General features: G+C 44.4%; 1 protein-coding gene across 1 annotated transcript in view; it reads right to left on the reverse strand.

The window, feature by feature from the left end:
• The window catches only part of LOC125718978 (uncharacterized), a 71,364-nt gene that overhangs the window by 14,790 nt on the left and 30,921 nt on the right, over nucleotides 1-25,653 (reverse strand). Inside the window, exon 3 of the mRNA XM_048993342.1 lies at nucleotides 14,732-14,925. Within this exon, the coding sequence (XP_048849299.1) occupies nucleotides 14,732-14,925 (194 nt within the window). The remainder of the gene's footprint in view (nucleotides 1-14,731; nucleotides 14,926-25,653) is intronic.

The following is a 25,653-nucleotide window of genomic DNA, read 5'->3' on the forward strand; positions in this document are numbered from 1 at the left end:
GTTCTTCAATCGCTACAGCACAATTTGAGCCACTGATCGGCTTTAATTGCTTTGTTTTATTTTTGCGTTTCAGGCAAAACTACATAACACTTAAAGACACTTCGGGCATGCAAATGGAGAACGAAATTATAGTTATACCGAATCTCCTACACACAATACCAAGGTTACCAACTTTGGTCAGCTGGCCGGAGTGAGACGTTCAATTCCCGTAAGATTTCTTTGCGCCAGCCTGAGAGTCTGAAAACACGTCACACCAGATGCATGAGAGATGGAAATCTGGGATATTCAGTCGAATCAGATCAAATATGATGCTAAGTTAGTACTAAATTAAAATATGTTCCGCACTTGTAACATGCACCCATGATTTGGAACAGCAGCATACCTGTCAAGGTTTGGATTTGAAAATAAAGGAAATTTTCCGGCACCCGCCGTGAGCCATCCCACCACCGCAACCAGGCTCCAGTATCAACAACAACAAACAAACAAATTTATTTTTATATAGCGCATTATCACAACATTACATTGTCTCAAAGCGCTTTACAGTATCCTCACCCAAAGCCCCCAGTGAGTAAGCCATAGGCGACAGTGGCAAGGAAAAACTCCCTAGAAGGAAGAAACCTTGAGAGGGACCAGACTCAAAGGGGAAGCCCATCCTCCAGGGGCCGGCAGGGATAGTCAAATAGAGAGAGGAGAGCAAGGAAGATAAGCCAATGCCGAAGCCGAGTCTTCTTCCAATTGCCAGGCAACCAGAGGTAAGGCAGCGGGTCATACATGGAAGATCAGAACGGCGAGCTGGATGCAGGGACGTCACTGGTGGTGGTCGGGTGTGCTGGATATCTTGATAGATTGAGGTCTCCAGGCATCACCCCCAGGAGGAGTAGGGGAAATAAAATGTACAATTAGGCATAGTAGAGGAGGCTATTGGCAGTGCTAAAAGCTAGGTGAGTACAATATGAAGTGCAATCTGCAAGCTCCGGCAGATATGGCTATGGCAGCATCAGTAGGAGGGAGAGGCAAGTGGGAATGCCGGCATGGGGAGTCCCTGAAATGTCAGCACTCCAGTTCCACAAGAGATTGCAAAGCTAGAGTGACAGCACTGACAATCCAGTTCATCCAAAGCCAATGGCACCGATCCCCACCCAGCTCTACACCTCACACTACAGGTCTGCCTGGGAGTGAAGAGTTAGCTAGGGCTAGAACTAGTGTCCCTATACGCTAAACTAAACAGGTGTGTTTTTAGTCTGGACTTGAGTTTTTAGTCTGGACAGAGCACGTTACTGACACACACATCTTCTTCGCAATGTTGCACACCTCTTTAAAATTTGCCTTTGTGATCTCCGATTGCCTCAATCGGACATCATTAGTGCCGACGTGGATAACTATCTGAGAGTATTTACGTTTACTTTTAGCCAGCACTTTTAAATTTGCCGAGATGTCGGTCGCTCTGGCACCCGGGAGACAATTTACAATGGTCGCTGGAGTCGCTACTCTCACGTTTCTTAGAATAGAATCACCAATTATTAGAGCACTTTCAACAGGCGTCTCAGTGGGAGTTTCACTGAGTGGGGAGAACCTGTTGGAAACGCGGATAGGCGAATGGTGCCGGTGTAAGTTTGGTTTGGATTTGCGACTATGCCGCCGGGTCGTCACCCACTCGCCTTGCTGCGAAGGCTCTGCTGCCGGAGCAGGGGGAGACTTACTGGCTATCGCGGACATATCCGGAGCCGCTAATACTGAGTCAATAAAACTCTCATTCTCCTGAATGTTATGTAACGTCCGGATACGTCCCTCTAACACTACAATCTTCTCCGTCAGTCTAGCGACTAACTGACACTTCTCACATGTATAAATACCGCTAATGACTGGAGAAGAATAGCTAAACATATTACACTCAGAACACGGAACAGTAGACATGGCGTTGTACTTACGTAAACTGAGGCTGTAAGGCTGGAAGCACCTTCTTAATTGAACGAAGATCGTGGGTCGGTACTTGCGTAGGTGATTAATCCGTCGGGGTCTGGGAAATTTTATTTATTTATTTTGGAGGATTATTAATCTTGCGAAGCTTTTTCCCAATGACTTAACTCGAATTATTATTTAGGTGATATCTATGGTTTCAAAGTTCGCGCGCTAGCAGTCAGTATCACTCTCGCAGGAAACAGGAAACAACGGAAATGACCATGTGTATCCCTTACATTTTAAGACAGGAAATATAAAATAATATAAATTATATAAAATATAATATAAATATAAATATATAAAATATATAAAATATAAAATAACCATTTGTCATTTATTTTCTATTAATTTTTCATGTTCACTCATGCGGCTCTGTCATTCACTAATGACTTGGATTTTTCATGCCGACTGACATCGTTCCTTCCCCGTGGGAGACAAATCTTACAGAACGCGTGACCCATCCTGCTCCTCTTCAGGAAAGTAAATTCGTCATCTTCGTCATCACCCCTTAAAACAATTACTGAAGCGAGACGGCGCACGCGTTACGGCGACAGATTTAAATTGTGAGTGCACTATATCTCGTCGCAAATGGTGCTTAACCACGGCGGGTCTCAAGCACAGGAGACTCCCAATTTCTAAATGACACACACTTGGCTCACAGCGCAAAGTTGTGTTAAACTTGCTTTGTCTAAAGCAGGCACACACATACGAGTATGATCCTGATAGGTAACTAAGCTATCGGTCTTATGTCCAAGCGCAACATAATTTAGGTTAGAACCTCATAACAAGTATTCCCGTTCGCTAATAGAGAGATCTCTCCCAGGATATATAGAAACGGAGACACTCGTCCGAATTGAACCTGGAAACAAAGCGCTACATCTGAGAATCTCGTCAGACATAGGGTTAAAGTTTACTGCAGTTTAATACGAAAGAACTACAATGAAATCACCGAAAATAAAACAAAATAATATAACTACTAATAATAGAAATAAAAATAACTATAATAAGCCCATATGATCCCGCTTAAATGCCTTCAGATTGCCATGAGTGCGACTTTTGCAACCAGTTGACAGTAGCGCTTCTTCACTGCACGTTCGGTCATAAAAAGTTTAAATTGTGTGCTCAGAATAAGTTTAAACCTTGTGCCTTGTGATTATTAACCAATTTTTATGCTGAATGGTCGGCTCAAACTCAATTGCGAAACACCGTGAGTCTGTTAATGTGTGACTTAAATGGAACTCATTAATAACCAGTATCACGTAATAACCTGGGTTAGAATAGAAGGCTTGTCCAACGAGCTGCGTCACCAGGTAATGTAAACGATCGGTAGCGAAGCTCCCCTCACGGCCAATGAGAGAGAGTCTCGCGATATTTCAGGCGAATTTGAGGTTTCAGAGCGTAGATCGCACAGGCAGGGATTCTTGTGAGCACTCAATGAACGGAGGCTGAAGTTGTGTAAAAGACATGCATTTATTCCTATAACTAACATAAGACAGACATTACACCTAACAAACAATAAACACGAAATAACGGAGTGGACACAAACAATGTAATCATGAAAATGCAATGACCAGATTTAAAATGAGTAACCTTAAAAGGGAAAATACTGTTCTGCAAAGCAAGCAATTTGTGGAAATACTGTCCTAAAGTAATATAGCAGGTGAATAGGAGTTTAGGTTGTTATAAATGAAAGGAAGTTTGTTTACTTGGTTGCAGAGTGGGGGGGGGGGGTCTTGGCAGTTGGTTGCGGAGGCTGATGAGCTGATGGGTGATGGCACTCAGGGAGGCGCGGTGTTTGCAGCGGTTGTTGGAGTGGAGCCCCTCTGATTCCCTCTCCTGGTGAAGCTTGGGCTTGGTTGCAGTTCTCTGTCCAGCTGGGTCTTCACTGATAGGCTTCAGGAGGGCTTCTTGTGGGCTTCTCTTCTCTTGGGCTGATGTTCTCTGCCTCTCTTCGTGCTGATGGTCTTTTGTTTTCTCCTCCCTTCTGTTTCTCCTCTCCTGGCTTTGTTCTGAGGTGCCAGGTTTTATAGTGTAAAGTTCGTGAATAGGAGTGACCAGGAATTCGACTCCTGGACCAATGGCTGACCATCCATTTGGCGGGCTTTCGGAAGGGGGTCTGTATCAGTCCTTTTGAGATTTATGACCAGAGTGATTTCCCTTGTATTGATGATTTTCGTTAGGCTGGTGTAACTTTTGATATATTCACTTTCGTGGTAACCACTGACCAGATTTGGAAACTGGAGTGATTTTCCATCGGTTTGATACCAAACATGCCATAGCAGCCTAGCGGTTCACACCTCATACCATCTGTAATGATTAATTAATGATTACTTATATTATGTCGTTATGTTATATTACTCACACCTTATTTTATGCCTCACAATCTATATAATTGTAAATATACTGTGTAGCTGCTGGCGCGTTCCAAACTAAATCTCATTGTACTTACAATGTCAATAAAAACATCCATCCATCCATCTAGGCAGGCCAGTGTCGCCTCCATCCTTCCTGAAGTCAGTGATTCCTTTGTCTTTGTGCTGTTTAGTGCCAAATTGTTTGCTGAACTCCAACCTATCAGTTTCTGGACCTCATCTCTGTAAGCTGACTCATAAGAACCAAAGAGATTTACAAATGAGAGGAGGCCATTCGGCCCATCAAGCTCCTTTGAGGAGAACTTAGCTAATAGCTCAAAAATCTTATCTAGCTCTGATTTAAAAGAACCCAGGGTTTTAGCTTGTGTTACAATAACAGGAAGACTATTCCATACTCTAACTACACGCTGTGTACAGAAATGCTTCATCAAATTCGTTTTAAAATGTTCTCCAGCTAATTTCCACTTATGGCCACGAGTTCTGGTATTTAAACTAACATTGAAATAGCCATTTGGCTGAACAGCATCCAGACCTGTTAGAATCTTAAACACCTGGATTATGTCCCCCCTTAGTCTCCTTTGCTCGAGGCTAAACAGATTCAGCTCAGCTAACCTCTCCTCATTAGACATTCCTCTAAGACCAGGAATCATTCTCGTTGCCCTACGTTGCACCTTTTCCAAGGCAGCAATGTCCTTCTTAAGGTATGGTAACCAAACCCGCACACAATATTCTAGGTGGGGTCTTACCAAGGAATTATATTATCGTAGCATCACTTGCCTTGTCTTAAACTCCACACACCTAGAGATGCAATGTGCCTTCTCGCGTGGTGTTCCTGCAGAGGGAGTCTGTGAGTGCTGGAGATTGGGGGAGGGGGCAGTGTGGCTATGTCTGCTCTGTGTTCCTCCAGACGAGCAAAGAAGCTGTTTAGCTCCTTTGCTAAAAGGGCGTTGCTGTTAACAGTGACGGTGTTGTTGCCTTTGAAGTTTGTAATGTGTTGTATTCCCTGCCACACCCACTGTGGGTTGTTGTATGTGAAGTAGACCTCTATTTTCTGTTTCTCTGCCTGCCTGGCAACCTTGATGCCCCTATTCAGGTTAGCTCTGGCTGCACTCTGTGTTCTTGACTGCGCTGTCTTGTCCTGTAGTATTGTATTGTTGCTCTTGTGTTTATCTTGCACTTTCTCCCTCTGTTTGTGCTCCTTTCACTCTGTATAGTTCTATCTTGCCCGCACTTGTGTCATCTTGTGTTGTTTCTGTTTTTCTTCTTTGTGTTGCACCGTGGTCCAGGAGGAACAATGTTTCCTTTCACTGTGTACTGTGTATATTGCTGAAATAACAATAAACCCACTTGACCACCTGCCTCAATTCATATTATTATATTAATCAAATATTATTATAAGGGAGATTTACGGGAAAATACTAATACGGGAGGACGGCGGGAAAGAGAAGTAAAATACGGTAGTTTCCCGGCCAAAACGGGAGACTTGACAGCTATGGTCAGCAGGCTGTCTCTGGCCACGCCCCCTACAGTCGGTCCGGCCCCTGGCTTTTCCAGCGTGTTCGCGAAAACGACTTCATTTATTTTCTTATTGATTTATCGACAGACCATCATACTTTTTAGACGTTATAATAACAACACTCTATTGATCCCCAAAGAGAGAAATTCTCTCCTTGCCTGCCCCCTCTTACTGTCCATGATACACAAGCACATATGTAGAAAAACGTCAGCTTGGAAGCCAAGGCTGGACTTAACCTACTCTATTCTGGTATTCTGTTCTCCCAAGTAAGGCGTGGGTTCGAATCCAACTTCCGACAAAAGTTCTTCAATCGCTACAGCACAATTTGAGCCACTGATCGGCTTTAATTGCTTTGCCTTGTGCCTTGTGATTATTAAGCAATTTTTATGCTGAATGGTCGGCTCAAACTCAATTGCGAAACACCGTGAGTCTGTTAATGTGTGACTTAAATGGAACTCATTAATAACCAGTATCACGTAATAACCTGGGTTAGAATAGAAGGCTTGTCCAACGAGCTGCGTCACCAGGTAATGTAAACGATCGGTAGCGAAGCTCCCCTCACGGCCAATGAGAGAGAGTCTCGCGATATTTCAGGCGAATTTGAGGTTTCAGAGCGTAGATCGCACAGGCAGGGATTCTTGTGAGCACTCAATGAACGGAGGCTGAAGTTGTGTAAAAGACATGCATTTATTCCTATAACTAACATAAGACAGACATTACACCTAACAAACAATAAACACGAAATAACGGAGTGGACACAAACAATGTAATCATGAAAATGCAATGACCAGATTTAAAATGAGTAACCTTAAAAGGGAAAATACTGTTCTGCAAAGCAAGCAATTTGTGGAAATACTGTCCTAAAGTAATATAGCAGGTGAATAGGAGTTTAGGTTGTTATAAATGAAAGGAAGTTTGTTTACTTGGTTGCAGAGTGGGGGGGGGGGGTCTTGGCAGTTGGTTGCGGAGGCTGATGAGCTGATGGGTGATGGCACTCAGGGAGGCGCGGTGTTTGCAGTGGTTGTTGGAGTGGAGCCCCTCTGATTCCCTCTCCTGGTGAAGCTTGGGCTTGGTTGCAGTTCTCTGTCCAGCTGGGTCTTCACTGATAGGCTTCAGGAGGGCTTCTTGTGGGCTTCTCTTCTCTTGGGCTGATGTTCTCTGCCTCTCTTCGTGCTGATGGTCTTTTGTTTTCTCCTCCCTTCTGTTTCTCCTCTCCTGGCTTTGTTCTGAGGTGCCAGGTTTTATAGTGTAAAGTTCGTGAATAGGAGTGACCAGGAATTCGACTCCTGGACCAATGGCTGACCATCCATTTGGCGGGCTTTCGGAAGGGGGTCTGTATCAGTCCTTTTGAGATTTATGACCAGAGTGATTTCCCTTGTATTGATGATTTTCGTTAGGCTGGTGTAACTTTTGATATATTCACTTTCGTGGTAACGACTGACCAGATTTGGAAACTGGAGTGATTTTCCATCGGTTTGATACCAAACATGCCATAGCAGCCTAGCGGTTCACACCTCATACCATCTGTAATGATTAATTAATGATTACTTATATTATGTCGTTATGTTATATTACTCACACCTTATTTTATGCCTCACAATCTATATAATTGTAAATATACTGTGTAGCTGCTGGCGCGTTCCAAACTAAATCTCATTGTACTTACAATGTCAATAAAAACATCCATCCATCCATCTAGGCAGGCCAGTGTCGCCTCCATCCTTCCTGAAGTCAGTGATTCCTTTGTCTTTGTGCTGTTTAGTGCCAAATTGTTTGCTGAACTCCAACCTATCAGTTTCTGGACCTCATCTCTGTAAGCTGACTCATAAGAACCAAAGAGATTTACAAATGAGAGGAGGCCATTCGGCCCATCAAGCTCCTTTGAGGAGAACTTAGCTAATAGCTCAAAAATCTTATCTAGCTCTGATTTAAAAGAACCCAGGGTTTTAGCTTGTGTTACAATAACAGGAAGACTATTCCATACTCTAACTACACGCTGTGTACAGAAATGCTTCATCAAATTCGTTTTAAAATGTTCTCCAGCTAATTTCCACTTATGGCCACGAGTTCTGGTATTTAAACTAACATTGAAATAGCCATTTGGCTGAACAGCATCCAGACCTGTTAGAATCTTAAACACCTGGATTATGTCCCCCCTTAGTCTCCTTTGCTCGAGGCTAAACAGATTCAGCTCAGCTAACCTCTCCTCATTAGACATTCCTCTAAGACCAGGAATCATTCTCGTTGCCCTACGTTGCACCTTTTCCAAGGCAGCAATGTCCTTCTTAAGGTATGGTAACCAAACCCGCACACAATATTCTAGGTGGGGTCTTACCAAGGAATTATATTATCGTAGCATCACTTGCCTTGTCTTAAACTCCACACACCTAGAGATGCAATGTGCCTTCTCGCGTGGTGTTCCTGCAGAGGGAGTCTGTGAGTGCTGGAGATTGGGGGAGGGGGCAGTGTGGCTATGTCTGCTCTGTGTTCCTCCAGACGAGCAAAGAAGCTGTTTAGCTCCTTTGCTAAAAGGGCGTTGCTGTTAACAGTGACGGTGTTGTTGCCTTTGAAGTTTGTAATGTGTTGTATTCCCTGCCACACCCACTGTGGGTTGTTGTATGTGAAGTAGACCTCTATTTTCTGTTTCTCTGCCTGCCTGGCAACCTTGATGCCCCTATTCAGGTTAGCTCTGGCTGCACTCTGTGTTCTTGACTGCGCTGTCTTGTCCTGTAGTATTGTATTGTTGCTCTTGTGTTTATCTTGCACTTTCTCCCTCTGTTTGTGCTCCTTTCACTCTGTATAGTTCTATCTTGCCCGCACTTGTGTCATCTTGTGTTGTTTCTGTTTTTCTTCTTTGTGTTGCACCGTGGTCCAGGAGGAACAATGTTTCCTTTCACTGTGTACTGTGTATATTGCTGAAATAACAATAAACCCACTTGACCACCTGCCTCAATTCATCCTGAAGAGTTTTCCAATGTTGTTCAAAGGTCTGTTTGTTTCGAGTGAAGGACACGCCCCTGGACGTGCTGGATAAGGGGACCACAGATCAGTGTCCTCAGTCCTGCTTCTCCCTTCAAAGCTGAGAGGAAGATGACCCGCCTGCTGCTTCTGGTTTTGGCTTATGGAGCTCTGCTTATCTCCACAGAGGCCCAGCAAGATTACCACAGTCTCCCTGCACTCACAAGACGGCCATTAAACTCGCAGTCGAAAATGCTCATCAAGGAACCCGTCAGCACATGAATTTCTATAACATCCAGGGCCGTCCGAAGGTAACTGCTGAGAAAGTGTTTACAAAAGTGTGAAACTTTCATCATCTGCAAGCTGAACTAATGAGTATCACATTGATTTTGATGTTTTAATTTCAATGCATATGATGCTTAATGTCTCTTCACAATGAAAGTGATGGTTGTATATCTCAGCCCTGGTCAATTTTACCTTCTCACAGTTTCTCTCTGAATCTGCTGCAGTCAAGTCTGTGACAGTTTGCCATTTTTTGGGTGATTATTGTTTGTTATATTGCCTTTAAAACAGTTGTAGGCAATTTTGTATATAACGTGTTTATGTGATTTAGATCAGCAGTGAATACATTGACATTGAGATTCTCTTGAGAGCAACAAAATGTCCAAAGTCAACTGCAACAGACCATCGGGCTGACTGTATTTTCATGGACAAGAGGGTAAGTAAAGAGTCACTGTGACTGTGAGCATTGGACATATCAGTTAGCAAATTAATTTAGGTTCATGTTAACTTTTTTGATGCCCTGCGGGGGAAAGTTAGCCAACAATAAAGTAACAAATACATAGGTGGCCTCAAAGAGCCAGTTCCTTCACCTTATTCTCAAATTTTAGTAGGTTTACAGGCTTAAAGGCTGGATTACCAGGCAGAAGCAAATGCTAATCATCTGAGGGGTGACCTGTAGATTATGCTTCGAGCTATGAACCCTAGCTGGCCTTATTTAAAGACCTGTGGGCTGTACTACAAAGCGGGTTTTACATACCCAGAGTTAACTCAATCGAGCCAGGTTAACTAAAACTCATTGTTGAAATCAGCCTTAAATGGCAGTGTGGTGTTTTGTGGTGAAAGGGCAGGACTTAACTCTTGTTTTAATTAGAAAGCCAGTAATTAAACCTGGTCAGAGCAGGGTAGATGTGCAGTGTGAATTACCCTTTAAATTTACCTCTTTAAATAGTGAACTACAGGACCACTTAGCTTGATCGGAGGACAGTATTTTAATACAGAGCAGTGTTCAGTTAAACGGGATTTGTTGTTCATACTTTTAGATGAACTTGCTTTGTATAATATAGCCTTATGGTGACCCTGCTTTGGAAGCTCTTTCCTCTAAAATTGTTCTGTGTCATTAAACCCTGCACTCCAGCAGCTCTGCCTTAAATCATTAGATATATCTTTACTACACCTTCTCTCACTGTATTTATTGCCCACCACTCTTTAAATACTGTTTTTGTGTGTCTGTGTGTTTTTGCAGCCATTCATTAACTGTAGAGTTTGCAGCAGACGGTCTGGTAATGATCTTACACATCCATCAAATGACTGTGTACCAAACAAGAAAGTGGATGAAGTAAGTGTAGAGAGTCTTAGCATTATGGAAATGTAACAGGTGTGTGAATTGTGTCTAAACATGTGGTTAAACTTTGATTGTGTTTGTACATGCAAAAATTTGATCAGAGTACTGTTTATTAATGACAATGTTACTTTTAATCTGAACAACAGTGGCAGCACCAAGGAAAAGCTTGGGGGGGGGGGCTCTAGCTCCTCCTCCAATGACCATAGTACCCCCACAGCACCCCCAAAATATTGGTTTCATTTTTTCTTTAACTATCTGTAAAATCTGTATATTGTGTAAGACATTTTTGCGGTTTTTACAGCATACTTGTAGTGTATTTTTTCTTCAAAGTACACATAGAGGCTCTGTGAGCTAGACGTTAGAATTTCATATTTTATCCTATTTTATCCATGCTGTAGCTTATCGTGCTGTGTGCTTCTATACACCATCTACATAAGCTGAAAAGCTAAAGCACCCGGTCTAAATAATCTCACTCCCCTATAGCACCTGTAGCATTAAGTCACTGGCGCTGCCACTGCTGAATAAACGACTCCAATCTGACTAAACCGCTTAACTTTTCCTCCCCATGTTACATTTCAGGACAAACGACGTAATATGTGTCCTTCTGATAAACCTCTTCTCAGACCTAAAACTGCCTTGGCTTCCAAGGACACTAAAGAAGCTGAAGGAGACCGTCTGGCTGTTTCTGATGGCTGATGGTCCTGCAATGTGGACCAGAGGAGGAAACTGGGAGGGAAAATGCTTTGCTTTATATCATGCCCACCCAAAGCCCCCAGTGAGTAAGCCATAGGCGCCGATAGCATGGAAAAACTCCCAAGAAGGAAGAAACCTTGGGAGGGACCAAACTCAAAGGGGGAGCCCATCCTCCTGGGGCCGGCAAAGTGTAGGTGCAGGATCACAAAAAAACTTGACGAGAGAAACGAGAGAATTCGACTGTCCCTCACAAAAACTGTAAAGTTTTAGTGGCTAAATTGCTTTTTCTATGCCTTTTCAAACAGGAGGAGATTTGTTTGGCTATACGTAGAAATTTTCTATACAATTTAGACAGCACAGAATCATTAACCTACTTTAATGCATTTATTAATACAACCACATATTTCACACATTTTGACATCAGTCATGCAGTGAAGATACAGTCTCTTTATTTCTTGACGCCAACCCTCCCCATTAATCCGGGCTTGGGACCGACACCTAGTTGAGCTGGCTTTCTCCCTTAAGTGGCTGGGTTAGGCTAAACTATGTACATATTTATGAAGACTACTATAAATTTATAAAGACCTCCCTAAATATGTAGTCTAACAAAACGCAGTTTAAAGAAGGTAGCCTACCTGGTAAACAAAGAAATTAAAAGGCCCACAGCATATAATCGGGCTATATCCAAACAGTTTTTAAGAACGTAACCTACATGGCGAAATTGAATTACTTTCTGGACCAACAAACGCAACCAGACATGAACATTATGCACCTTCCTAGTCTTGATGTATGTCGTCATACAGATGAGGACGTTAAGGCAGCCTTTAGGTCCGACCCATCATGCACTGCAGTTTTTTGCAAATTCCTCAGATGGAAAACCATTAAATACCTCTTCTATTACCTTATATTACCTTATATTCATGTAATAAATATACAAATATCAATTAGTTGGAAATCAGCCAGACAGACGTAATTACTACAAATGGTTTCCACTGTATTTGTGACTCTGAGTGCCGCAGGCTTGGATGCAGTGCCGCACCATTTTGTAAGGCATGCACTGGCCAATCATGTAGCACTTCTCTCATAAATATTAATGAGACATCACCTACCACCCTGCAAAAAAGAAATTTGCCGCTCGTCCCCCTGCACATGAACCAACATGGCTGTCTCAACCAGCGGAGCTCCGGAGCCTCTGGAGAAACACGCGGCAAAAAAGGCTCGCATACGGTCTTCCAGAGTTTGGGAATACTTCAGTCATGACACCTTTTCTGCGCCTCTACTGTAGCTGGCGTTAATGACGCTGTTTCAGCCATTTTATATTTTCTGTTTACTTATTCTGTCATGTAAGACTGAGACAAATTATCGTTTACGACTATTCTTACACACTGTAGCCTGACTTGCTGACTTAAGTAAGCTTAACTATAAGCTACCTTTGCTAGTGTTTGTGAATAACATGTTTCTCTAGTTATGAAATTATTCCATGTTTTAGCATCTGTTTCAACATTAAAGTCAAATTGGTATATTGAAATATGTAAAAACTATTGAACTATTAGCTTAAGTCTAACATAGAAAATCCTACTGAATCTCTTAAGATTTTCCTTTTTTGTTAATGCACTAATGTTTAAGAAGTGTCTTAAATTGAATTTCAGATTTGTGTGTGGGTGGGAGTGGGTGAATTGTATTAAATTCATACATTCATTCTTTTGGCTCAGACATTACTGACCTAAAACAAATTGAGGCATTGGGTAAGTGCTTAAATTAGCTACTAAATGGCAAAAAATATTCTAAATATCACATTTTCCATTCTTCGGTATAATTTTAATGAATCACCTATGCTGCCAAACATTAACGCATAGATTGTCACAACACTCTATGTTTTAGTTCTTCTTTATGTGTATAGGACGGTGTGATGGTTCTGGTGGTGGGTGTGGCCGACGCTGCTCGCGATGTTTGGCTATGCTGCAGTCCCAGGGACCAAGTTGGAACACATTTCCACCTTCAAGCTTAGGTGGAAAAACGGCACCGAGACCCAGCAGCAGGACAACTTCTTGTCCAGACAACCAGCCCTGCTTCATCATTGAAGTAAGCCCTGTGAACAGGAGCGAGATGTACTTCTGCAGTGGATGTTATAGCGGAAAGAACATCCCCATCCTCACGTCTGCCGGAGTGCCCCCTCAAGTGGGTGTGTGACTTAACTCGATGGATGAATTGGACAGAATGTACTGTTACTAGAGGTCGACCGATATGGGTTTTTCAATAGCCGATGCCGATATTTAGGAGTCAGGGTCAGGCGATGGCCGATATATGCTGCTGATTTTTTTTGGCCGATAATTGGACGTTTTCCCCTCTATTTGCATGGTAAAATATCACACTAATAATAACAAACGATACACAAAATTTCTCAATTTAGCATTTATTGAATACTCAACTTGGAAACAATAACACATTTATAAACAATAAAAATAGCAGCATCAGAATCTCTGTTAGTGCACAATATAGCAGCAAACTCCTCATGTTTGACGGAAGGAAATTTGTAAACAATACAAAAAGGAATAAGCATGTTATCTTCAGTTGTAATCCCACTTCCAGTCCCTGAGTCTTACTCACCACACTCATACTTCACAGCAATCAGACAGCAGTTAATTAACCAGAAGAGAAAAATGCAAAAACACAACAGAACTTGTAAATAATAACAAACTAATAGACAATAAAAATAGCAGCATCAGAATCTCTATTAGTGCCAAATATAGCAGCAAACTCCTCATGTCTGACGGAAGGAAAATTTGTAAATACACAAAGGAATGAGCACATCTTCAGTTTTAATCCCATTTCCAGTCCCTGAGTCTTCCTCATCCCACAAGCAGGCAAGGCATGTCACCCCGGTTGTGTGACACTTATTTTATATAATAAAATAAGTGCCCCCTGCGGCCCCAGAGCCCGAGCAGCCGTCTCCGCTGCCTGCAGCTACCGCGCCCACGTCCGAGGCGCTTTCCCTGCCTGCAGCTCCCGGGCAGGCGCCCCCTCTGCAGCCTGCAGCTCCAGTCCCTGGCCCCACTCCAGTCCCTTCTCCCCCTGTGACTCTGGTACCCTCACCCCGACGAGCCCGACCCCGGCCACGGGTCCTTATGTCTGTGTCCCATAAGGGGAGAGGACACAGACGCACGGCTGGGGTCCCACCCGCCCAGCCCCCTGGCTCGCCCTCCCTCGCCGGCGCTAGGGCTTGGTCGGCGCCTGCGGGTCCTGGCCCTCCGGGTCGGCTGTCGTCTGCGGGTCCCCCTCCGCGGCCTCGTCGCCCTGCCTCGGTCCCTCCTCCGGCGTCTTATCGGTTGCCTGCGGGCCCCCCGACGGCGGCTCCTCATTCGCCTGCTGGTCCTCCCGCTCTGGCGTCGCCGTCTGCTGCGCCCTCGCCAGGGTCCCTTCCAGCTCCTTCGTCCCCTTCCCTGGTCTCCCCTCCGACTCCCTCCTTCGTCCCTGCGTCTGTCCCTCACCCCGTCTCCTCGGCCCCTCCGGCTCCGGCCTCCCGGCCGCCTGCAGCCCTTCCGGCTGCCTCCCGTCGCCCGCTGGGTCTCCCTCGGGCTCCTCTTGGTTCCCCCTCCTTCTCTCCCTGGCCTCCCGTCTTTGTCCCTCCTGCCTCTGCTCCCCCTCGCTTTGTTCCTCCTGTCTCTGTCCCTCCTCTCTTTGTCCCTCGTCCCTCTGGCTTCTGCTCCTCTTTCCCCGATGTTCCCTTCGTTCACTCCCGGTCCTTTTGTCCTGCCTGTTCCCTCCGTGTCCCCCTTTCTGATCTGTTTCTCTGCCTTTCCTGTCTTATGTCAAGTCTTGTCCTGGCTCCTTCCCCTGTGCCAGTTCTGTCTGTCCGTTCTGTTCCCTGTCCCTCATTAATGAGGTTTTATATAGATATACATATATGCCCGGCTTGTCCGCTCCTCGTGTGTGCCACGCCCCCTGATTACCCACGTGTGCTTCCCTGATCGTCTCCTGCTTTGCCCGATTACTTTGATTAGTCATGACCTATTTTAAGTCCTGGTCTTACCTGTTTGCCCTGTCCGTCATTGTAGTTTGTCAATGCCTGCGTTCCGTCCTGCTCTACCCGCTCCGTTTCCCCGATTAAAGACCCGTTTTCACAAACACAAAAAAAACTATATGTATACATATACATACACTGAACAAAAATATAAACGCAACACTTTTGTTTTTGCTCCCATTTTTCATGAGATGGACTTAAAGATCTACAATTCATTCCAGATACACAATATTACCATTTCTCTCAAACATTTCTCACAAATCAGTCTAAATGTGTGATAGTGAGCACTTCTGCTTTGCTGAGATAATCCATCCCACCTCACAGGTGTGCCACATCAAGATGCTGATCTGACATCATGGGTAGTGCACAGGTGTACCTTATACTGCCCACAATAAAAGGCCACCCTGGAATGTGCCATGAAAAATGGGAGCAGAAACAAGAGTGTTGCGTTTATATTTTTGTTCAGTATATATATTTATGGGTGTATCGAGACTAGATGGTCAGTATGGATAACTAAGGTGCACTAAAACTGGGTGAGCAGGCAAGGCATGTCACCCAGGTTGTCCGTCGTCTATCTGAGCCAATCAGATTGTCTATCTGAGCCAATCAGATTGTCTATCTGAGCCAATCAGATTGTCTATCTGAGCCAATCAGATTGTCTATCTGAGCCAATCAGATTGTCTATCTGAACCAATCAGATTGTTTTTCTTACACAAAAAATTATTCCGTTTTCAAAACACTTTTGTGCAAGAAATGCTCCCATGAGCCTGTGTTTAGTGCCTACAGAGGTCTTCTTTTTGCCACTGGTACAGGAGAGTACGGGTCCCACCTTGCCACAGCCAGGCACCTCCACGCCATCGACGGGCCGCGGAATCTGTAACGAGCTGTAAGGCACGTTTCCCAAAGCCTTTGTTGCTAATAAGGTTATTTGCTAACAACATTAGATAACAACTGAATGGTTCCAACTATGCAAGTCGATAACATGAGGTTTTGGGAAACGTACCTTTTACATTAGCGGGGTCTCAATATCTTCATAATTTACAGCTGGATAAACAATGAGCGTAATGTAACTGTCAACTCATTACCTACATGTCTAATAAATGTTTAATAAATCCCATGAATATCTTTAAAAAAAAAAAAAAAAACCTCAAATGTGCGGCTATTTTCAGCAGCTAGCTTTAAACATGATGCTGACATTTGACCCCCCAGTATCTTGTAATGAATTTTAAGCGGTGAGGTAACTTTGACAGGCTTTCTTTTCCTACTAATCAGTTACACAGAGACGAGTGTTTATTTTATGTATGTATGTGCGTGCGCGTGCGTGCGTGCGTGCGTGTGCGTGTGTGTGCATGCCTGCTTGAGTTCCACGTGCAGCAGTGGGACAGAAACACAGGAGGGTTGTGGGTCGGCTCCCCGGCGACAGAGACTGAGGGCGGGGTACCTGATCGTCACTGAGATAGTTGGGCAGGCCTCCGACAAAGAGCTTGTGTGGCGAGTCTGGAACCACGGTGGAGACGACCCCTGCAGACAGAGCGGCACGGCGCCCAAAGCCGGCCGATCACAGCAAACCGACATACGAATAAATAAAAACATTGAACAAATAAACATCATCAATAATATTCATGAATAATTACGCTTAATATACAAATAAAAGAATAGCTCCTGCAGATGATTTCAGATAACTACTGGAACAATGAGTTCTGGAGGGGAGCAAGCTCTGTTACATGCTATAGAAATGTTGATCTGATTCCTTTCATTATCAGATTGTTACCACTGTTAAAAACCACAGATATTGTATTCTGATTGTATGCATTTCCTTATTAGGGCATGTCAGTTACTTCTGTTAAAAATCAGTTTATTCTGACGTCGTAAATTTCCTGACCAGAGTTTACCCTCTTTAAAGTGATGGAGGTCCACTTGTGCCAAAGATATGTCAATATGCATATGAGATTTCGTTTGTGCCAAAAATATGTAAACAGCACACAGTCTATGTCGACTGAGAATGTGACAAAGAATTTTTCTGTGACAATTCTATTATGTCAATGAGTTTGTCTGTGGAGCCCCTGAAGGGACCTAATGGTGTCCGCTAATTAGATACCCAGAAATAAACTGTGTGGCTCCTGCCCAAGCATTGCTGCCCAAACAGCAGCTTCCTCCTTATGCCGCCGAGGGAGGAGTAGCAAGTGGTTCCCCTGCCCCTTCCCCTCTCCCCCCTGCAGACGAGGATCATAACCATTCAGCACCCGACTCTACCTCCTTCTCGGTGATGAAGTGCCGTGGCGAAACACTCAGGCAGCAGGACGAGGTAGCAGAAATTCTTGCCCCTATGTTGGTTTGTCCAAATCCTCAAGGGGGAGATGAGGTTTGCTCATCTGACACTGTAGATGAAGGAGTTGAAGGACATTGCCAGTGACCTGCTGGATCCCAGGCAGAACAGACCTCACCATGCGACAGCCCTTCAGAGACTGGTCCTCCTGCGCATGGACTGGGGCATGATGCATCAGTTTAAACAGGAGCCTGGTAAATCCTGCGAGTGCTACACCGAGCGACTGATGGCAGCATTCTCCAACTACAGCGGGATGGACTCCCCCAGCGGACCGAGAGTGTATGTGATGTAAAATACACTAAGATAACTCAGTTCCTTTAAAGAGAGGCACTTTTAATACTCTGTATTTTTTTCATGTGCTGTACCCTTAAAAAGTACAACACTAGTACTCCATATTCAAATAGTCCCATTAAAAACTACAGCCCCCAAACATCAAACTGCATGCTTCTATGTCACCTACACTTCATTAAGCAATATTAACACAAGTAACATGTTTCATCACTTAAAGCCAATCTAACTTTTTAAAAATAAAGTCTGTTTCAACTGGACTTTTACCTAAGTAAAACAAACATTTTATGTTCTAGTTTTCTTAAAACTACTGAAACAAATAATTGGCTACACTGCAGTTCCGCTGTTTTGTTTGGCACCCCTGCGTGTCCTGCATTGTGTGGAAAAAACCTGAAGGCTGAGGAATGTTATGTAACACAGCTAGAATGTAAAAACTCTCTCTGGTGTAATTCACTGCGTAAAACCAATGGTGCTAAGTGTGGTGTCTTCTTCATAACACTCCCTGATGTTTGTGTCCGTGACCATGAGATAGGGTGGGCTGCTTTTCTTCCTGCCTTTGACTAGTATTCCTCCTAAATTGTTCATCTGTATTTGCTGCATTGGTACTTGTTGATGTGCGTGTGCCTTGTGTCACGATCGCCGTTTAACGGGAGCGGCGGACGGGCAGGAAACAGGCAAGGCAGGCAGGATACGGGGAAATACGGGGATTTATTAGGAACACGGGGTGCAGGAAACATCTCACGCAGACGGACTTCAATGACGGACACTGAACTCTAGTAAGACATGGACTCAAATAGACAGGACTGATTGAAAATAATCGGACACAGCTGGGTACGATCAGGGAAGCACACGTGGATAATCAGGGGGCGTGGCACACACGGTGGTCGGACTGTCCGGGACCTCCTCGGGGACTAGGGCAGGAAAGTCTGGAGCTGGGTCAGGGACAGGAGTGGGGCCAGGAACAAGAGCCCCAGGGGGCACAGTCATTTGAGGCAGAGGGAGCGCCTCGGGCTCTAGGGCCGCAGGGGGCAGCGGAGGCGGCTGCTCGGGCTGCGCAGGAGCTACGGGCGACGAAGGCGGCTGCTCAGACGCTGTAGCAGGAACCCAGGACTTTATGCTCAGCCCACTGCTGTTAACTCCGATGACTCACAACTGAGCAGCAATGCACATTTCGAATCACATCATCAACATCAGGCTGATGACAAGACTGTGGGTCTCGTCAATAAAAACGGTGACTCAGCATACAAAGAGGAAGTGTGATGACTATCGGACTGCTGCAGAGCCAACAACCTGTCTCTGAATGTTGACCAAAGAAATGGTTGTTGACTTTAGAAGAACACAAAGCACAGAGTGACCACTCTCTGCTGCACATCGATGGCTCATCTGTGGAGATCGTAGAGAGTACCAGATTCCTTGTTGTCCATCTGGCGGAGAATCTCACCAGGTCCTTCAACATCAGCTCCATAGTAAGGAAAGCACAGCAGCACCTCTACTCTCCACGGAAGCTCAGAAAAGCCCATCTCCCATCCTCACACTCTATTGGGGAACTGTTGAAAGCACCCTGAGCAGCTGCATCACAGTCTGCTTTGGGAACTATGTCGCCTCAGATCGCAAGTCCCTACAACAGATAGTGATGACAGGTGAGAAAATCATTGGAGTATCTTGTTAGAGAAATATGTACTTTTTTTATTATCATTTTGCTAGACGCTTGGAAACAACACCCTGCCGCAGCTTGATCTTAATTGAGCAATAACACGTCTCAAGAACTGTCGCTTGAATATTTCCACCCCATATATGGTGACAAACAATGTTCAATGTCAGTTGCATATCCTGTTTGTGTACCTCAATAAAAGACACTGCGAGGGGAGTTCCTTTTTCGAAGTTGGCCGAGTTCGACTGAGAGGCTGACACCTCGAGGTCAGGACCGGGCTTCCCTTTGTAAGGAAAAGTGGTAAAAATGCCCCAAGGTTCTTGGTTGATCATTTGAATGCAGACAATGTTAGGAATTTATGATCATGGGGGAAGCCAGGGAGAGAATGGGGGTTCCAGTTGGCACCACTATGGTGATAAGGATAAGATAAGGTGATAAGAATTTAATTACAATGATCATAAAAGTCTCTACCCTGTTCTGTCCTGTCCCCGTCTCAGGATCCTCACACTCCAGGGGGTCACTCTTTATATGTAAATTCACTCACAACACCTACACACAACACCTTGGTGGGGAGGGCCTTTTTGGGTATAAAGGGGGGTGAAGAACTGTCTTCAATTTGTGTCTGAGCTGCCTTTCAGTACCCGGTGTGTCTCTACACTGTATTACATTGTATTATTTTTGCTGTTCAATAAACCATCATTTTGCTGAAACTGCGGAGACTCTGCAAGTGGATTCCCTACACCTTGCAGCAAGTAAAACGTCATCACAGCTGTCTGTGTTGTTCTGTGTTCAGAGACTGGTTTGTTTCCAGCGCATCTTCAGAAGAAGATAACCCTAACATATCTCTCCCCTCCATCACGGATATTCACACCACACACTGCATCCGCAAAGCCACCACCATTGTGGATGACCCCACCCACCCCTCACATTATCGTTTCACCCTCCTGCCTTCTGGAAATAGGTCCCGGAGCATTCGGGCCTTTACAGCCAGACTCAAACAGCTTTATCCCCCATGCCGTCAGACTACTGAACTCTCAGGGACTAATCTGATACCACACACACATACACTCATTAACACACTTTATTATTTAACTACTATTTTTTTATCTTATTGTAGCCATGTTTACAGTTACTTTTATTTATTTTTATTGCTACCTCATTGCACAACCAAACTGCACCTTATCAGTATTGGGTTTACTGTGCTGTTTGTGCTCGTTGGTGTCAGTTGTCCTCTCTTTTTGCACTGTCCTGCAATGTTTGCACAGTTTTTGCTCATTATGCACCATACAGTATGTTGCTAGGTTGGTATGTGTTAGTCTTGTGTTAATTTAAGTAGCACCTTGGTCCGAGGGAAACAGTTTCTTTTGTAACTGTACTATACTCAACTGTGTAAAGTTAAAAATAACATTAAAGACCTACTTGACTTGACTTTTACTGATAACAGGTGCTAAAGTGAAGTGACTTGCTTCTGGGAAAGATCTCCAGCTGAAATTCTCTACAACAATTATGGGAGAAATATGGGAAGGACGCGGCGTCAGACCTGCCCCAGTGGGACGAATGTGGTTTTCCTAGAAACAGCAGCTTCAGTCCCAATCAGATAAGCCAGATGCGTTTGAAATTAGAGGAACAGGATCAGACTGGTTGCTCAGGTATTAATGTGGTAGAACTAAAACGGAGACAAATTGGAAGGTGTTTCAATTGTGGGAAAATGAGACAAAGCAGGCAGAGGAGATGCGGGTGGCAAAAAAGCATGAGATAAGGAATGCAGAGAATGTGGATGAGGGTGAGACTCCTGTGAAAACTGTGTATTGAAAATTAGGGCCACAGTATTGTCATCCATCCTGTCAGGGTATGTGGAAATACACTGAGGGTAAATGGCCTAATGCAGGAAGTGTCTTAATCCTATAACATCCAGCTGATTCAGGCTGTTGGGACAGTGTGGGACTGCACTCTTCTGGCTGGGACCTCGAATAAATGAATGAATGTTACATGTATACAGCCCTTTTCTAAGATACACAAAGAGCTTTACAGAGGCAATGGGGAGCCACTTCAACCCAAAGGTGAGGCAGCAGGAGAGGGGGCCCAGGCAGAGAGAACAGCCAACAAGAGGGGTGCTTCCACAGACAGGACGGGGGCCCCGGCAGACCAACGCTGACGACTCCTGGGACCAAGTCAACAGAGCAGCTGTTGTCATTGTGACTCACCCTCATACATCCATCCATCCATTGTCCAAACCGTTTATCCTACTGGGTCGCGGGGGGTCCGGAGCCTATCCTGCAAACAATGGGCACAAGGCAGGGAACAACCCAGGATGGGGGCCAGCCCATCGGAGGGCACATTCACACACCATTCACACACCATTCACACACACATGCACTCCTACGGCCAATTTAGCAAGAGAGAACATGCAAACTCCACACACATGTGACCCAGGCAGAGACTCAAACCGGGGTCCCAGAAGTGTGAGGCAACAGTGCTAACCGCTGCACCACCATGCCGCCCCACTGTTGGTTACATGTGTACATATTTTGTCTGATCTCTTCACCACCAGGTGGCAATATAGCAGCTCCAGAGTTGTTGATGGCTAGAGTAAAAATAAAAACACAGTAGCACAGAGGTGTAGCTAAAAATTCTGGGCCCCTGACAGAATGTCACCTTGCGCCCCTCTATCGAATTTTACATACTGGGAGAGAGATTTGTTGAGCCATCTTCCAATCTAATCCAATCCAGCTTTATTTAAAAAGCACTTTAAACAACCTTATCGACCAAAGTGCTGCACAAAGGAATAAATAAAAATATTCACAAACTTAAAAACGAATTAAAATAAATTTAATAAAAACCAAAACATTAAATGTAAGTAAATGGCCATTAATAAAATAAAAATATTATATTAATAATTATTTATGAATATATAAAAATTTATATTAATAAAGAAAAGGCTAAGATTGAAATAAAATTTACTATTAAAGTTAATATCTCACAAGGTGTCCAAGGAGAAGAGATGAGTTTTAAAAAGAGATTTAAAGATTTAAAGAGAAGAGGCCTCTCTAATGTGAAAAGGCAAATCATTCCACATTTTAGGAGCTGCGAATGCAAAAGCTCGATCCCCTCTAAGCTCACGCTGAGTCTTAGGAACCATCAGGAGCAGCTGATCAGCTGACCTGAGAGAGCAGGTGGGGGTGTAAGGGTGAAGCAGCTCACAGAGGTCAGGTGGAGCAAGACCCTTGAGGGCTTTAAAAGCAAATAACAGAATTTTAAAATGAATCCTAAAATGTACGGGCAGCCAGTGGAGTGAGTCTAAAATGGGGGAGACATGCTCATATTTCCATGTGCGGCAGTATTTTGAACCTTCTGGAGGTGAACAATAGTGGAGCCTCTAACCCCAACATAGAGGGCGTTACAGTGGTCCAAACTAGTACCGACAAAAGAGTGGATTACTGTCTCAAAGTGCTGCCTAGAAAGAATTGGCTTTATTTTGGCCAACTGCCTCAATTGTAAAAAGCTTGACTTGACAACTGATCTTATCTGCGTGTCAAACTTAAGGTTGGTGTCGACTTTAACCCCTAGGTGTGTGATGACTGGTTTACAATATTGTTCCAAGGAACCTAAAATTACAGTGGAGGTCAGAGGAGTGGAGTTACCAAAAACCAACACTTCTGTCCATTACCTCCCCACTTCCTTGTTAGTTACATTATTTGTTCTGCATTACTGTACTGCTTTGGAGCCTTTTGATATTAAGGTGAATAACACAGTGAAAAAAGAGACAGATGCATTGACAGCAGTTGTGGCCACACTTTGGACTGGGAGTGTAAGAGCAAAGGAAACTGAATCCACTATGTTCTGTCCTGTAAATTTTTATTAAACAACACATGACACACATACGAGTCCTATTTTAACTTTCAGGGCTGATGGTCTGCAGCCTGGCTTGTGGTCTACAGTGCAGCGCAGGTGCAGTCACTGTGCTGAGCCCGGCGTTATAGTAATGATGCAGCCTTTCACACTGACCAGTGAGAAATAACCTTGAAAATGACTGTGCTCTTTGTGGTTCTCCTTTTGGAAACATCTTACCACCAAGCAACAGACATTTGACAACAGACTTCTACTCATCAATTATCAGAAATGTCATGCAGTAATCAGAGGTTAGACGGAAAAAATGACTTTTGTATTTTTCATCTTTTATCTTGGAGCAAACAGTTTTAATTGATGTACATGAGAGTAAATGGTGAATCAGTTTATTTGCTTTCTAGCTTTCTAGCACTTGGCTACCCAACCATTCATCAGTATGTGACCACTGCCATCTGGCTGAGTAAGTCTACTGTAATACTATTATTACAGTAGTATTATTAGTATTATTATCAGCTTATTGTGAGAATGGGGTGTGGGAAAAATGTCTTAAATGCAGACTGGTTACGGTGATCAGGAGCTTACTAATGAAAATGAGAAGAGCAAAGGGTTTGAACATCATAGTGGTTCCACTTGTTTTGAATCAGCCAGTGAGAAACTGACAAAGGGACCGGAAACAGGGAGGTACATGCTACAGAGCAGGCTGATCTGATTGGCTGTTCACACAGGTTTGCACGGCACTGCAGTGATTTACATTTTAATTTTTCTGGGTGTCTGTTAGCTTAACCCTAATAAATCAGTTTCACTTGTTGGATTTCCACTTATGGTCCAGCATGGTGGTGCAATGGTTAGCACTATTGCCTCACACTTCTGGGAGCTGGGTTTGTGTCACGGCCATAACACCATGTGTGTAAAGTTTGCATGTTCTTCCTGTGTTGTTGTGGGGTTTCCTCCAGGTTCTCTGGTTTCCCCCCCCCCCCCCCCAGTCCAAAAACATACTGAGGCTAATTGGAGTTACCAAATTGCCTGTAGGTGTGACTGGTATCTGTGCCCTGCGATATGCTGGTGGCCCATGCTGGGTTGTTCCTTGCCTCACACCCATATCCTCCAGGACAATGTACGCTACTGTAATACAGAATTGAGATCTTGCAAGTACAAGTATGAGTACGTTGGAGGGCACGTCAGAGGCGGAAATGCTGTAGGTGACGTCAGACGCCGGAGACTTGGCGGAAAATCTGAATGAACAGCGAGGGGAATTTGGAATCTCTTGTGGAATATATCGACTGGTACTTCAACATTATAGTCATGAAGAAGAACGCAGATGCATCTTCTCCAGCCAAAAGCGAGACACCGTCCTCCAAAAGAAGTTGCCCGGCAGACTCCCCTGGCACAGCATCGCCGACTGGTAAAGACTTTGCCGACATCCTGGATTCAATCGACAAACGATTGTCCAGCTTCGACGAGAGGTTGGCTCTCGTCGAGATTCTACATCAGGAATTCAAATCCCCGAGGGAATCTTTGGAATTCAACCAGCAGCAGGTGGAAACACTCGCTGCTGAAAACACCTCACTATGGGACTCGGTTAAGTCTCTAACTGAAAATGTGACCCATCTAAATGAAGAAAATAAAAAAATAAAAGAGACTGTCGTCGATCTACAGGCCTGTAGCATGAGAAATAACCTGGTGTTTTCAGGCATCCCAGAATTACCGTCAAAACCTTTATCAAGAACCACCTGAAGCTTTCAGAGGACACTGAAAAACATCTGCTTTGAGAGAGTCCATCGGCTGGGAGCCAAGAGGCCTGGTGCACTGAGACCGTATCCTATTGTGGTTAAATTTGGATATTTTAAGCAGAAGGAGCAGGTGAAGAGCCGCGGCTGGGAGCTGAAAGGAACAGACTTTGTCGTAAACGACCAGTTCCCCAAAGAGATCCTGGAGCGACGCAAAGTTCTGTTCCCAATCCGACGCAACTTTATTTAGAAGGGTTCCCGAGCTCTCATCGCCGTAGACCAGCTCTACGTGGATGGGCAGCTGTACGGCGACCCCAGTACCACTCCCTGGTAGCCAGCTTAAACTACAGGCAGACGTTTTATTACAAGAGACTCATAGACCTGCCAAAGGATGAACTTAAAACACCCGAGTTTCCCAATGTGTTCTCAGCCTGCTATAACTCTAGGCAAAGTGGGCACTAGGGGGCAGCGTGTGGCTCAGTGGGCTAAGCCTGTATCCTTGTAATCAGAAGGTCGCAGGTTCGAACCCAGCCTCAGCACGTCTGCGGCTCCTTGAGCAAGACCCTTAACCCCCAGCTCCCTGGGCGCCACTATGAGTGGCAGCCCTTCGTGGTCAACTTACTCCACAAAGAGCAAGTTGAGGAGGCGTAAAGATTATTGATCCCCTGTAGG

Source organism: Brienomyrus brachyistius, chromosome 2 (assembly GCF_023856365.1).
Source record: "Brienomyrus brachyistius isolate T26 chromosome 2, BBRACH_0.4, whole genome shotgun sequence".
Lineage (NCBI taxonomy): Eukaryota > Metazoa > Chordata > Actinopteri > Osteoglossiformes > Mormyridae > Brienomyrus > Brienomyrus brachyistius.